Genomic DNA, 15256 nt, shown 5'->3' on the forward strand with positions numbered 1-15256 from the left:
ACCATCAATCCCTAATTTTTGTGTGACCCCTATGGTAACACATAACAGGAATTTTGTTTACATAGGGGTCACTTAAAAATAAATTAGGGATTGATGGTGAAAACGGGCATTAGTTCTCTCGTTCATGCTCATACCTGCATCTTCCAATAGTAGCTCCACTGTTGTTTGTAATGAACGATAAGGTAACCAAACGTCATCCTTGTCATCAGGTTAGACCGTCTATTCGTGCTGCTAGAGGCGGGGGCCGGCGCGGCCACCCGGCGGGCCGCCGCCAGGCAGCTGGGCGAAGTGCAGAAGGCGCACCCTGAGGAGCTACACCGGCTGCTGAGCAGGCTCATGAAGCACCTTCGCTCGCCGGCCTGGGAGACCAGGATCGCGGCCTCACAGGTATGACTTAGGCCCAGAAACTTTCAAACTGATCGCGTCATTGTGGTCTCTCAACGGACGCTATGGCAGAAACTTAGATACAACTCAAAAGTAACTAGCAGTTGCAGTTGCGTTTCACCGTCTGTTCTGGGCCTTACTTGACTTATGCCCGTTTTCACCATCAATCCCTAATGTTTAAGTGACCCCTATGGTACACATAACAGTAATTTTGTTTTCATAGGGCTCACTTAAAAAGGGATTGATGGTGAAAACGGGCATTAAGGTCCTATGTTCCCTAGATAGGGCAGAGGGTCCACACTCCTCCATCGCGTTCGGTCTTGAGCTTCGCGTTTGATCTCGCTCCAGGTCTTGCGAAAATCGGCAATCTCAGGTCTTGCTGATTTTACAGGTATGCTACTGTTTATCTATGAAAATACCCCATCACGTTCGCTCTTCTTAATCGTAAGGGAGAACATGAATAGAATAGAAAGTATTTTTTTAATTGTCTCAAAACAGGTGACATACAAGACAATAGCCATCAGGACACTGTTTGCAACAAACATTAACATCTAGGATTGATGACATCGTAAAGGTAGCAGGGAAGCGCTGGACGCAGGCCGCTACCAATGGATCAACATGGAAAGCATTGGGGGAGGCCTATGTTCAGCAGTGGACGTCCTATGGCTGAAATGATGATGATGATGATTGATGTGATATCAAAAATTGCTACGAATGTTACAGGTTTTAAAGAGTCTGATTATTTGCCTCTTCACTGACAGACCCTATACCACTACCAGACAACATTTAGTCATTCTATTGCTCTATCGAACAAGCTTTTTGCAAATTACACATCACGAACTACGGACTTTTGGTTAGCACTATTTCAAAGTATCATTTAAAATTGGAGAGTCATTTCATCATTATATTTATTTATATTTCACTGAAAACGAGGAAAGTACAGGAGAAAAAAATCCGTAGTAGGTATATCGAAATATTTGCGTTTGCGCTGTGATCTTTGCCACGCATTGAGGCACAACAATATTACGAATTCTTAATTTACATAAAATTAATTTTATGTAATTTTAAATTTTATTAATTAATTTACATAATAATACATAAAATATACGTATTAACAGAAAAATTGTTCTGTACTGTTCAAATCTATAAAACAGTTGGCTGGTGGAACTAATTTGATTTTATTTCATACACAGTAAAGTTGCAAAGCAAACTTATCGTGTACATAATAAATGCTGATAAAAAATTATGTATATCGTTGAAAAGGGGTCAAGTAGGCAGCAATTCTTATCGAAATTAGATGTTAAATAATATTTATTTATCATCAGACCAATCACAATCACAAATCTTTTTTTCACTTTATCTTTTCATTAGAGATGGGCCGACTAGTCGCCGACTAGTCGGGAAAGCCGACTATTCGGCATAATTTGTAGTCGGCCGACTAGTGACGACTATTCGGCAAAATATGCCGATTATAATCGGCGCATTACAAAATTAAATATCTGAATGAAATAAAACTCATAATCACCAAGATTGTTATGAGGTGGACCAAGGGCGTTTATCTAAACCACTTTTGACTGCAAAAAATCAGTCAAAAGTGGTTTCACCTGATTTAAAATTTTGGCATTCAGTCTAAATTCATACAAAGTTAAGATTAGTTAAAATTACTAGGAAATCATCAAAAATGTGTAAAGTTTATGTAATCTGTCCATTTAAAAATTATGACACATTTTTTTTCGCGGAAAAAAAGCATGGAATTGCATATCTATCCTGCAGGGAATTGGTAGATTATGTGGGGCTCCTCTCATCGGAAGGATGATGACCCACATAAATAACCCCTGAGATCGCCTTAGTGCGAAGAACTACCTGTATCCTGTGTGAAGAACTGCCTATCCGACGGTGGGTGGTAGTCCGTGCTATGTAGGCGGGGGCCCCCTACTCGCTGACCATCACCGTGGAGGGTGGAGAGGAATCAGTGGGCCTAGGATGCGTACCGCGATAAGCGCATTTTTGCCCATACATTTTGACGTCGATAAGTAAAAATAGAAACGCAGCGTGGGACGTCCACCTACAAGGTGGACCCACGACATCGTAAAGGTAGCAGGGAAGCGCTGGATGCAGGCCGCTACCAATCGATCAACGTGGAAAGCATTAGGGGAGGCCTATGTTCAGCAGTGGACGTCCTATGGCTGACATGATGATGATGATGATGATGATGATGCAGTAAGAATAATATCACGGCGCGCATCCTAGCCCAGCAGGAGGCGATCATATTGTCACCTCCTCTATGACATACATACATACATAATGACATCTACCTTAGGTACTGTTAGGTGATTGTAATGTTGCTTTTTATTTTTTCTCATTAAAGAAATCTCATTTCTCAAGAAGTTATATTTATCTCCTTAGAAATCTAGATTATTCATATTTCTTTGAGAAAATCTAGATATTATTCTTCGGACAAGTAGGTATTAGAATGATCGGCATTGCCGATTAGTCGGCCGACTAATCGGCAATTTGAAAACCGATTAGTCGGCCAGTCGGTTAGTCGGCAAAGACCATAGTCGGCCCATCACTACTTTTCATAGCCTCGAACGAAAGGGAATGCAAATCTTGCGAGATTGAGGCTCAAGCGAGATCCCGCGAGTTTATGAATAACATTACTGCGAGATCTCGAGAGAACGAGATTGCATTCCCTAGATCTGGATTTTCATCCATAAAGTTATCATATCACTTGTATTTTATGCTGTTGTAGGCTGAGTAAAGTTATTTTTCGTACGTGCAGCCTGTTTCATATCACGCAGAATATTTTGCCATTCAAATGAATAGCGTGTCCCGAAATACAAATGTTCTGACGCCAGATCTCCCGGACGCACAGGATGTTTCGGAGCAATTGATATTAGTGTAGGGTTGCCATCTCCAAACTATTAAAATCCAGGATTTGATGGTAGAAATGCCAGGGCGGCTCGGTTTGGAACCAAGTCGCACTATAAACGAGAGCAGTTGTAAAATAAAAAGAGAGAATGAAATTCAATTAAAAAAAACTAAGTAAACAGCTAAAATTAAAAAAAACCATCTTAAGTCTTAATGATCCTAAGGCTTAAAAGATCATTATGTCCCAACTCGTTCCCACCGTGTTGCAACTCCTGTGTAGTGAGGATTTACAGCTTCACCACCGATAAAAACCCATCCAGTGAAGATTAAATTTGTCCCTTAGAGGTTAGGGCCATTAGGGAACATTAAAAAACTTAAAACTTACAGGACATCTAAAAAACCAGGACATGTCCCGGAAAAACAGTATGCTTGGCAACCCTACATTAGCTGCAACTCTGCAGCGGATGTTGCAATCTACACTAACACGTACACTTCTAATTTATTATTTTAGTTTGGTTATTATTTACACTTGTGCTAATGTTAATAAATACGGATGTCCTATTTCGGTTGTGTAATTGTGTATGCAAAACATTTGTGTATCACTAGTATTTATTGTGTGGTATTACTACGAAGAAATCTTAAAAGCTACCAATAGATGGCGCTGTACGTGTTTAGCTCGCGGTATCATTTGTTTTTTTCCTATTTTATAAGTTGCGGTGTGGTTTTAGTCTCGTCAAATATTTAATAACCATAAATTGATTATTAATTTTTGTATGTGATTTTGCCGAATTGAGCAAAATCGCAAATAATCTCCCACACATAAATAAATGGGGTTTCACTCGCAAAACTTTACGCGGATGGGAGCTGAGGTACCCAGCGGCGCGGTTGGCAAATATTTAAGTACAGTAGAACGCCGATTATCCGAACGCCGATTAACCGAATCGCCAATTATCCGAATTGGTCCTAAGCGTAATATAAAAAATTAAGACTAAGTAATTTTTGTTTTCTTTTGTTGTAATTAGTTGAAACTCGCAGGAGTCTCGATATATTTCAACTGAGCATTATTGTAGAACTGTAAATACAGTTAATATAGTTTATAGGTGTGTGACGGTTGGTTTTTAACACGTTTTTTCTTTGTTACCAGTCTATGTCCGATTATCCGAATTTTCGATTATCCGAATCGACCCCGGTCCCAATTAATTCGGATAATCGGCGTTCTACTGTACTAGCTTTTGCCCGCGGTATAACTTGTAATACAATTCTCTTGGACTCTTGGTCTAAGTAGTATGTTATGTTATTTTTTCTGTCATCTGTAAATTATAAGTATTAGTTCGTTCGTTCGTTCGTTTCAGCCGAAAGACGTCCACTGCTGGACAAAGGCCTCCCCCAAGGATTTCCACAAAGACCGGTCCTGCGCCGCTTGCATCCAGGTACTTCCCGCGACCTTCACCAGATCGTCGGTCCACCTAGTGGGAGGCCTGCCCACGCTACGTCTTCCAGCCCGTGGTCGCCACTCAAGAACTTTCCTGCCCCAGCGGCCATCAGCTCTTCGAGCTATGTGCCCCGCCCACTGCCACTTGATTTTAGCGATTCTGCGGGCTATGTCAGTCACTCTGGTTCTCCTACGGATCTCCTCATTAGAAGTATTAGTATTTAGACTATATTTGTATTCATATTTCTTAGATTAGACATAAACATAACATAGGTCTGTACAAAAATTTTTTTACTACTTGAGATTGAAAAACGAATATAATTTTTACGGCGATTCATAAAATCTGTTATTAGTTGACCATGTGAATAAATGCTGACATCGTCAGACGAACTATTTTCTAGACCATTTATTTTATACTTCAAATAATCAAATAATGATGATAACACTGGTCAACAGTGTTTTTGTTGCCCTTGATATTTAAATGATTTTGTTTCAATTAAGACCCACAATTTACGAAACTATTATTACTTTTAGCAGATTGGCTCTAGTTTTTTTTTAAATCGTCTTTTTCTGATTACACTATAAATAGTAGAAAATTAAGCAAGTACATTTTATAAAATCAAATTTTATCTAAAAAGAACCTCAAATTTTGTTCTGAATGATTTTAATTAATTTACAGAGAACTAAAAAGATTAAAAAAATCCATAAATAATTTGAGATTTCAGAGAAACACCTTATCTATTATTATTATTATATTATTATTATTTTTAAAATTAAATATTGTGGGTCATTTTCGCTATGCGACCAACATTACTTAATCAGTCAGGAAACGATCCTATCTACCTTGATATCTTTATTCCATCACTCTTACGTCTTGATAAAATCATTATACCTGCTCGTCACTGCAACTTCATAAAAATAAATAAACATCTACCCACGTGACTGCGAAGAAAGTGCAGCTTATTATGCTCATATTTGCTTCGACATATTTTGCCCATTAAACTGTGTAATTTAATGTTTTCTAGTTACCTAAAAAATATTAAAATCAACACTAAACCTCTCCAAGCTTCACACACAGAATAAGTAATAGCTTTTTATAAGTTTGTGCATGTATATTCGAATTTGCCCACACATCTTGTTCCCAGTGAATTTTCTTTGCCCTATAGTTCCATATACATACAAAATGGGTATTAGACGTATACTTAAGTGTAAGGCGAAGTAAAAATCTAAGGCGTCCAGACAATATGGCAAGTAATGACATCAATATTACTGTCATTAAATCCTTCGGTAATGATATTCTAAATCTCCCAACATACAAATAGCCTTGTCGCACTATAACCGCCATTCCTTGATTCCAGCCACCACATTATCAGTGGTATAATGACATTATTTTATCGTAATATCATTGTTACTGATAGTATCTGGTCCCATTACGTTTAAAATTGTGCAGAAAAATTAATTTAGTCCAGGTTCCTGGTCACTTATTAACAACGCATGTTTCAAAGAGCCCATATAAATTGTTTATCACTTAAATATTAATATCATAAAAACTAGAGCCAATTCAGTACTTTCGTTAATATATTCGTAAATTGTATGCTTCAAAGTATATAAATCCGAAGAAATAACCAGGGCAACAAAAAAAAAATTTTTTTTGTTGAGCTGTGTAATCGGTCTGCGTCAAACCCTGAATATTTTTGCTCATCATCATGACTTTATCGTACCTATCTACACGGAGTGTAATGGTCGTTCATTCACGTATAAATACACAATGAATATTATTTCCAAAGGTAACGAGTGGACTGCAGGGTGTAGTAGCAAGTGATTTCACGCTCCATTTGTATTCAATGGCGGCTGCGCGCGCGCCGGCTTGAGGAATCGCTTGTTTGTTTGCGGCGGCCATTGTTGACGCATAATGAGGATCAGTACTGTTGTAGAAAATTCAATAAAACTAGTATCTACGTTAATCTTTAAGACATAAGAAAGATATATCTTTTTGAATTATCCAAATCGGACCATTACTTACGAAGATATTAAGTAATAAACATAGGCCGTTTTTGCCGCTAAAAGTCAACGTACGCAAGGCCGCGTGACGTCATTATATCCGAATCGAGCGCAGCCGGCGTACTAATGGGATGGAAAATATTTTTTTCCGGCTAAACTATCAGTTTTAGAAAAAAACTTTTAATAACATTTATTCTTCAAAATAAAGTAACCTATCGACCAGTAATTTTTAAAAATAAAAATTGTGAAAATAAGTATTGCTATGTCCAAAAACCACATTTTCATAGGATTCGATGCAATGCGGAGACGCGGTTGGGGTGAGTGTAACTTAATGATTGTTTGTATTGAACATAATAATACATAATATGATGCTAATACCCAGTTTCTGGCCTGGGGGGGGGGGGATAAGTCATACCCAGCTTATATCCTGGGGGGAGGGGCAAGCCTTACCCAGCTTCTGGCCTTGGTGGGAGGGGGGAGAGGCAAGTCATACCCAGTTTCTGGCCTGGGGGGGGGGGGGGTAAGTAATACCCAGCTTCCGGCCGAGGGGGAGTCATACCTAGCTTATGCTTATGGACTGGGGGAAGGGGCTAGCCTTACCTAGCTTCTGGCTTAGGCAGAGGGGTCAAGTCATAACCAGTTTCTAGGGCTGGGGGGAGGGGCTAGCCTTACCCAGCTTATGGCCTGGGGGAGGGGGGGGGTCAAGTCATACCCAGTTTCTGGCATTTCTGGCATGGGGGGGGTGTCATACCCAGATTCTGGCCGAAGGGGAGTCATATCCAGCTTATGCTTATGGCCTGGGGGTAGGGGCAAGCCTTACCTAGCTTCTGGCCTGGGGGTAGGGGCAAGCCTTACCTAGCTTCTGGCCTGGGGGGAGGGGGAGGGGTCAAGTCATACCCAGTTTCGGGCCGGGGGGGGGGTAAATCATACCCAACTTCTGGCCGAGGGGGAAGTCATGCCCAGCTTATGACCTGGGGAGAGGAGAGGGGCGGGGTAGTCATACCCAGCTTCTAGGCTAAGATTAAATAGATTTCCAGCACGGAGCGGCTGTCCTTTCCTGCAGCAGCTGGCCCGCCCATGGGAACGGCGAATGGATAGGTAGGTGCGTAGGTTTAACTCAGAAAAACTAAATAACAGGTAGGTATTAACTATTAAGTGTACATCGAAATGATTTTCATAGCAATGTCTTATTGTTAGAAGTTATACCTTATTGTTAGAAGTAAATAAATTAATACTTATACATTTTTATATTTTACTTGGAAGAAGATATGACTCTAACAACACTTATGTACACTTTATTTGAATAAATCGCCAAATATACCACCGCGGAGACCCCAATCGCGTCTCTGCATGCCATTGAATCGTATGAGCGTATGGATTTTTTGCGTTATTTTTCACAATTTCCATTTTTAAAAATTACCTATCGATAGCTTACTTTATTCTGATGAATAAATGTCATTACAAGTTTTTCTCTAAAACTGATAATTTGGCTAGAAAAAAATATTTTCTATCCACGCAGTACGCCGGCAGCGTTCGGATCGGATATAATGACGTCATCGTCCCCGCGCCGGGCGGTCAGTGAACTTTTTTAGTAATTTGGCCATAACTTCGTCAATTTTTGTCGTAGAACAAAAATTTTTGCACTGTGTAGTAAGGATTTCTTAGCCCTATAAATCTGCATTCACAGCTAAAAATCGAAATGATCCTCATTGGCTACATTGTTTTGTCTGATTGAGATATTAATCTTCTGGACGCGTATCTCCTTAGTTGAGAGGGCATATGGCGGATACGATCGATGCGATCTGCATAGGTGACTGTGTCATTGACTCTACATAGTACAAAAGATCGTGTGCTAAAAAGGTATCCATTTCATGATTTTATGTATGAAGTCTGGATCTCTGGAACGCAATCAAATGACGACATAGACAGACATGGTTCAAGTGCGCTGTGTAAGTAGGTGATGTTGTTAATCGAACCCACGACTACGACTTTAGCCGGCCAATTGCCGATTTGATCTGACCACTGAGTTACCTACGGTTACATTTAAAAATTTGCTTTCAGGCGAACCTCTATGCATATAAAGAAACCAAAATTACCTAAACAATTTCGCAAAATGCAAAAAATTGTTTGTCCGAACCATGACAGAAAGTCGTATTGTTCCATCATTGTTAAATTGTGGAGACTCGCTTCGACATTGGCTGCGTCCGCGCTATAAACGTTTTTAATGAACTTGAACATAATGGCAGAGGAAAGTGCACAGGATATGGCACAGACGTTCTTGCCACATCACTTTAGGTGTCTGTTTTTATATTTATCATGCACTCAGTTGTCTGGTTTTGTTTTTACGAGCTACAATCCAATTGAATTTCAAATCAAATACATTTCGTATGATGAAAATATTACCCTATATTACTCGTGTTGTTTTGAAGTTTCAGTATACAGTTGTTTCTTTTGTGCAAGTTGCATTTAGTGTATTATTTCTGAATGTAAATCATACAAATTATAAGATAAATTAGATTAATGCAGTATTAAACTAATCTGTATAGTTTTTTAAAATATATTTACAATCAAAAGATGTGGCTTTGTAAGTGAATGATTTCTCATTAGGCTAGAACACTGCCGAATTAAGTATGTCTGTCCTGCTGACGGCTTTGTTACCCGCTCTCTTAAAATTGAATAACAAAGAGTTTAGTTGATAGAGTCAAACGACCGTAAACGTTGCGTTTAAAATTACCGGATGTGTTTGGTTAAACTCAGACTGTAGACTCGGTGATATTTGAAATTTCGCCAACACTAAGCATTTTTTTCCACACTTTCCGAAAATATCGCCCTGTATTTGCTACGAACCCTCTAAATGCATAAACTGTTCATGAAAAACACATGAGTTCTGAAAAAGGATAGACTACATAAGCGCGATACATAATTTAGATTTAATGCACACTTTGTATGCCTGAAAGTGAAACTGACAAATCTGTTGTGAAATATCCGATTACCTATTCAGTATTCAGATATAATATTCATTGCCTACAAAAAAGGCTACAACAATGTATTTATGATCTTTAACTACCCGATTTTTGTATAAACGTATGTTTGATATTTGATGGCTCTGTGGTTGTACAGTTATAGCTACAGTAGATATTTGGAAATTGTATGTGGAGAAGAGAGATAAATAAATATGTAGAGGCTATATGAAAAGATATTTTCAATTTAGAGCAAAATTTCAGTATGTATGTACTTTCTGGAATTATTGTTTAAGGGTGCCCTGTTTCACAAGTACTTAGGATTTGGTAGTAGCTGTTAATCCTTTTTCTTTGGTAATTAAAAAGGGATATTTTAATCCAAGCTCTCTAGCTTAAGACATGCTTCATTAATCTAGGTCAGCTACAGACGAGATTAATTTACATAATGGATTTAATCAAGTGAGACGATTATTAATGACATTATAAATTAGTGTGCAAATGTGATTAAAGTAAGAAAACCTTATATTGTTATTTTTTGTCAACAGGCGGTGGAAGCGATATTGGCAAACGTACCGGAATGGCATCCATCTCCGTTTACGGGCAAAAAAGGTTGGTAATTTTATTTTTATTTACGAGAAGATTTATCCATTTTACCCATTTGGTACTTCCTTCTTTCTTTTTTGGTACTTCTCTTTGATATGAATCAACGACGGCAATTGTGAATCAGTCAAGTGATAATTGAGACATTTTAGTTTTTCTTTATACCTTCTAAGTGTATCGAGCTGCCAGTGCTGCCACTACTACTCGGCTTATCACTGTGTTGTTTGGGTAGTAAACTAATAAATCAATAGATTCTTATAATCGCTAAATGTAATAAATGGATCATTTTTAGTTAATGTACTCGTATCTAGGTAAAATCCTCCTACTAATATTATAAATGCGAAAGTATGGATGTCTGGATGTTTGTTACTCTTTCACGCAAAAACTACTAAACGGATTTTGACGAAACTTTACAGTATTATTGTTTATAACCCAAAATAACATATAGGCTAACATTTACGACGATCTGTGATAAACTAAATTTCACGCGGGTGAAGCCGCGGGCAACAGCTAGTAAACCATAGAAGTCTCTAAAACCCGGACGGCACATCAACCTAAACACTGACATCTTGTGTTGTCTCTAATAGCTGCGATTTTGCTATTTTTTTTATTTTTTATTTTTTATTTATTGGTTTACCAACAATTGTACAATAATACATACAATATAACAAAAAAAATCCATTGATACTATGTTCTAAGAGTACAATATATAATAGTAGGTAAACACTGCATGCGTTTATATAAACCAAACCATTCAATGAAAGTAAGTACTTAGTCTAAAAACTGAATTGCAAAGCAACGAGCAACCACAAGGCGGCTAGTGAGTGCCAAGATAGACAATAGTTAGCTAATTAATTAAGTTAGGTTATTTGGTTAATCTGACGACGGAATTTAGAAATATTTGTGCCAAACAAATTAACATCAGCGCTGAGATTATTATATGACTTACACAGTCTTGAAACAGGGGAGTTGGATCCTGATACAGTTTTACGGTAAGGAGGGCATAGCAGTTTAATATGGTACCTTGGGTATCTGTGAGGGATTTTAAGTGGAGTCTTTAAAAAATGTTATTTGACGTCGTCGACAGTACATGTGACTGTACATAAGTTATCTGTTTTATCAAAGAATCTTTTTATATCTTTACCTTCTCCGTATAAGAAATAAGTGGTATCAGTCTGTGACTAACGACAAATGACCTCTGGCTCGGTGAACCTAATACAATTAGGGTCGCTACCGCTCTAACGGGACAATTTAATTTAGTAAAAAATCTTGTCTCTGTAGCTCGCTAGTTTCTTCTCTGTCGTTTTGTCATTGTTAAGTATTCTTCACATGGTAATTATTCCTGTAAATATTAAAAAGGGTCCTATCGAATCGAAATTCAAACAATATTCTATTCCATTCATTCGAAAGAGAAAATCTAGTTTCCCTTGTCTCTTAATAAAAAAGAAGAGTCCACCAGTTCCAAACATTTTAGACAATACCTTAACTCTCTTTAAATTTTTAATGAAATATTAAAAGCAAATATTCCAAGATTCAGTAGTGACAGCCCTAATAGGGCCACTGGGAGCAATTGTAGTTTAACAAGCTAACGACCTGTTACAAAAGTGAAGTGAACGAGTCGATGACCGAGGAGATTTAAACTCTTATTACTTCATCTGAACCCCTGCTTCGGCTAGATTTAGGCAAATTAGTGCCACTCGTAGCAAGGCCGACTAACGTCTTACTTAATTACTCATCTCTACATAGTATAAAAGTCGCTTCACTTGTCTGTACGTTAAGATCTAACCCCTTCAATCGAACGAGTCGATGACCGAGGTTTTAAACTCTTATTACTTCATCTGAACCCCTGCTTCGGCTAGATTTAGGCAAATTAGTGCCACTCGTAGCAAGGCCGACTAACGTCTTACTCCATTACTCATCTCTACATGGTATAAAAGTAGTTCAACTTGTCTGTATGCTTAGATCTAACCCCTTTAATCGAACGAGTCGATCACCGAGGAGGTTTTAAACTCTTATTACTTCATCTGAACCCCTGCTTCGGCTAGATTTAGGCAAATTAGTGCCACTCGTAGCAAGGCCGACTAACGTCTTACTCCATTACTCATCTCTACATGGTATAAAAGTAGTTCAACTTGTCTGTATGCTTAGATCTAACCCCTTTAATCGAACGAGTCGATCACCGAGGAGGTTTTAAACTCTTATTACTTCATCTGAACCCCTGCTTCGGCTAGATTTAGGCAAATTAGTGCCACTCGTAGCAAGGCCGACTAGCGTGTTATTCCATTACTCATCTCTACATAGTATAAAAGTCGCTTCACTTGTCTGTACGTTAAGATCTAACCCCTTCAATCGAACGAGTCGATGACCGAGGTTTTAAACTCTTATTACTTCATCTGAACCCCTGCTTCGGCTAGATTTAGGCAAATTAGTGCCACTCGTAGCAAGGCCGACTAACGTCTTACTCCATTACTCATCTCTACATGGTATAAAAGTAGTTCAACTTGTCTGTATGCTTAGATCTAACCCCTTTAATCGAACGAGTCGATCACCGAGGAGGTTTTAAACTCTTATTACTTCATCTGAACCCCTGCTTCGGCTAGAATTAGGCAAATTAGTGCCACTCGTAGCAAGGCCGACTAGCGTCTTACTTCATTACTCATCTCTACATAGCATAAAAGTCGCTCAACTTGTCTGTATGCTTAGATCTAACCCCTTTAATCGAACGAGTCGATGACCGAGGAGATTTAAACTCTTATTACTTCATCTGAACCCCTGCTTCGGCTAGATTTAGGCAAATTAGTGCCACTCGTAGCAAGGCCGGCAGCGTCTTACTTCATTAGGTACTCATCTCTACATAGCATAAAAGTAGCTTCATTTGTCTGTGCGTATCTTTAATCTACACATTTTAATCAATAGATAAGATAGAGCAATTCAAGAGGAAGGTTTAGAAGTATAATATAATAGTTTTTGCCCTCAGAACCAGGCTCTGCGTGCCCCTGGTAAAGACTGTACTGACACAACTTAGCAGGCCTACCGAAGCCTTGATAACTATCAAATTGTTGTTACCTGGCTGAGTTGGCTGGGACCTTGTAAGCTATAGGGTTTAGTCGTCATAACGTAACGTTATGCTATGTTACGTTAGAGTTACGTCAAAGTTAGATTATCTCGACTGTTTGTGTGGTCACTTTTATTAATTGGGCCCTATAAAGATAGGAAATAATATTGGTATTAAAAATAAGATCATACATGTTTCATTATACCGCAAATTACTAAATCAACAATTTATTATTCCAATTGTAGTTATTTACGTAAAATTTTCCTCATATTTAGTAAATAATTTCTTGGAATGAAGTAAACGCTAACCTACATTATTTATTAGTACTCTTCTCTCACATGATCATGGAGGTATTTACTTTAATAATGGCACAGAATATAATTCTGATATCACAAAATTATAATGTCATTTTGACATATCCATAATAGTTAAATTAACATTGAGATAAATTCATCAGTGATTCTATTTTACTTTGTTAAATCAACAAGCGATGCTTCCTCAATAATTAAGATCAACAGTCGTGAGATCTTGAGGACAGCTATTGTACGTGTTCTGCCGGTTGTCTTTGATCAAAAGTGTGAGAACGGATGAGTCTATTTGCAGTCCTAGCTACAGGGATGCCAAAACTCAGCTCACTTCAACTCAATCTCACTGATGAAATTCAGCTTGATTGATCATTAAATGCTATATGCAGACCTGCTTGTGCCTTCTTCGTTTTATTTTTATATCTTGTATGTATGAAATCTTACAATTACCAATGTCTTTTACCTGTTTCTTCTTAGGCTCATATCACCTTAGTAGGCAACCCTAACCTATGTCATTCATAGACAAAATTGCTCTTAATAAATAACAGAGACGGTGACCCAGATCTGAAATAGCAAGGAGGTAAGTAACAATCTGCTTTGACCTTGCAGCCTTTTATTGTAATCTATTTTGAATCAGCCGGTGTCACTAGTTCACACTGTCGGGTTATGCGAGATACAATCAAGGAAATCTGGAGTTTTCCATATTAAAAATGTGCAAAAATAGATCACTTTCTTGCGAAAAGGAAAATACCTATTTTACTTTAGGTTATTGTACTTTGCAGTGGTAGAATATTCGTCACGGACGATGTAAACGTCTGACCGATTTGACCGAACGAATCAGTCATTTTCTCGAATTCAATGTGACCGGTTATTTTGGACATTTTATCACTACAGTTTTATGCAAAACAATAATTTGTAACTTCTTGATTATGAGATCTCTTCCAAATCTATGCCATACCATAGGACCCACTTGATATCTTAAATGGGTGGATTAAGTAATTCGCTATACGGGATAATGCAACAGGAAATTAATATTATAAAATCTTTTCCATATCTCAGAGACCATAGCCTATTGACCTGTAAGGGGATGATATACATTGATACACTCCGATACCTATGACAAAATCATTATGATAATTCAAATTGAATGCCTTTTACCTACAGTAGTTACTGAGTTTTAATTGTTATAATGTATTTCGCAATCCATTCAGGTGTGACTGCGTATTGTTTTGAAATTGAATAATCAAAATCTTAGTGAATGCGTGACCGCCTTAACCTCATTGGAACTGTAATTTACATTCTAGGCAGCTGTTTCTATTCATTTAGGTTCCTAATCAACATAATAATAAAATAGATATACTTAGCTGTTAAAGTTGTCAGTTTAGGTTAGTTGTGACATCAACAAATAGCATTCACAACCGACTCAAGTTATTCTATAAGTGCCTTGAAAAGGGTCTACATATTAATGAAGAATTGAAATTCCATGAAAATGTTAAGGCCAACATTTCTGTATCTCTATTTTTTTTTGTTATTTCCTATACTACAAAAGTCCGGCTCGAAGGACCAAAAAAATTTGCGATTGATTCAAAGACTTTTTTTGTTATAAAATGGTTCTTATTTCAACATACATATTTGCGTCATTAAAAAA

General features: G+C 37.8%; 1 protein-coding gene across 1 annotated transcript in view; it reads left to right on the top strand.

Annotated features, from left to right (window-relative positions):
• Positions 1-15256, top strand: part of LOC135074858 (TATA-binding protein-associated factor 172) — a 94006-nt gene that overhangs the window by 23419 nt on the left and 55331 nt on the right. Inside the window, exons 3-4 of the mRNA XM_063969239.1 lie at positions 210-387; positions 10194-10257. Coding sequence (XP_063825309.1) covers positions 210-387; positions 10194-10257 — 242 coding nt within the window. The remainder of the gene's footprint in view (positions 1-209; positions 388-10193; positions 10258-15256) is intronic.

This window comes from Ostrinia nubilalis, chromosome 9, assembly GCF_963855985.1.
Source record: "Ostrinia nubilalis chromosome 9, ilOstNubi1.1, whole genome shotgun sequence".
NCBI classification, from domain to species: domain Eukaryota; kingdom Metazoa; phylum Arthropoda; class Insecta; order Lepidoptera; family Crambidae; genus Ostrinia; species Ostrinia nubilalis.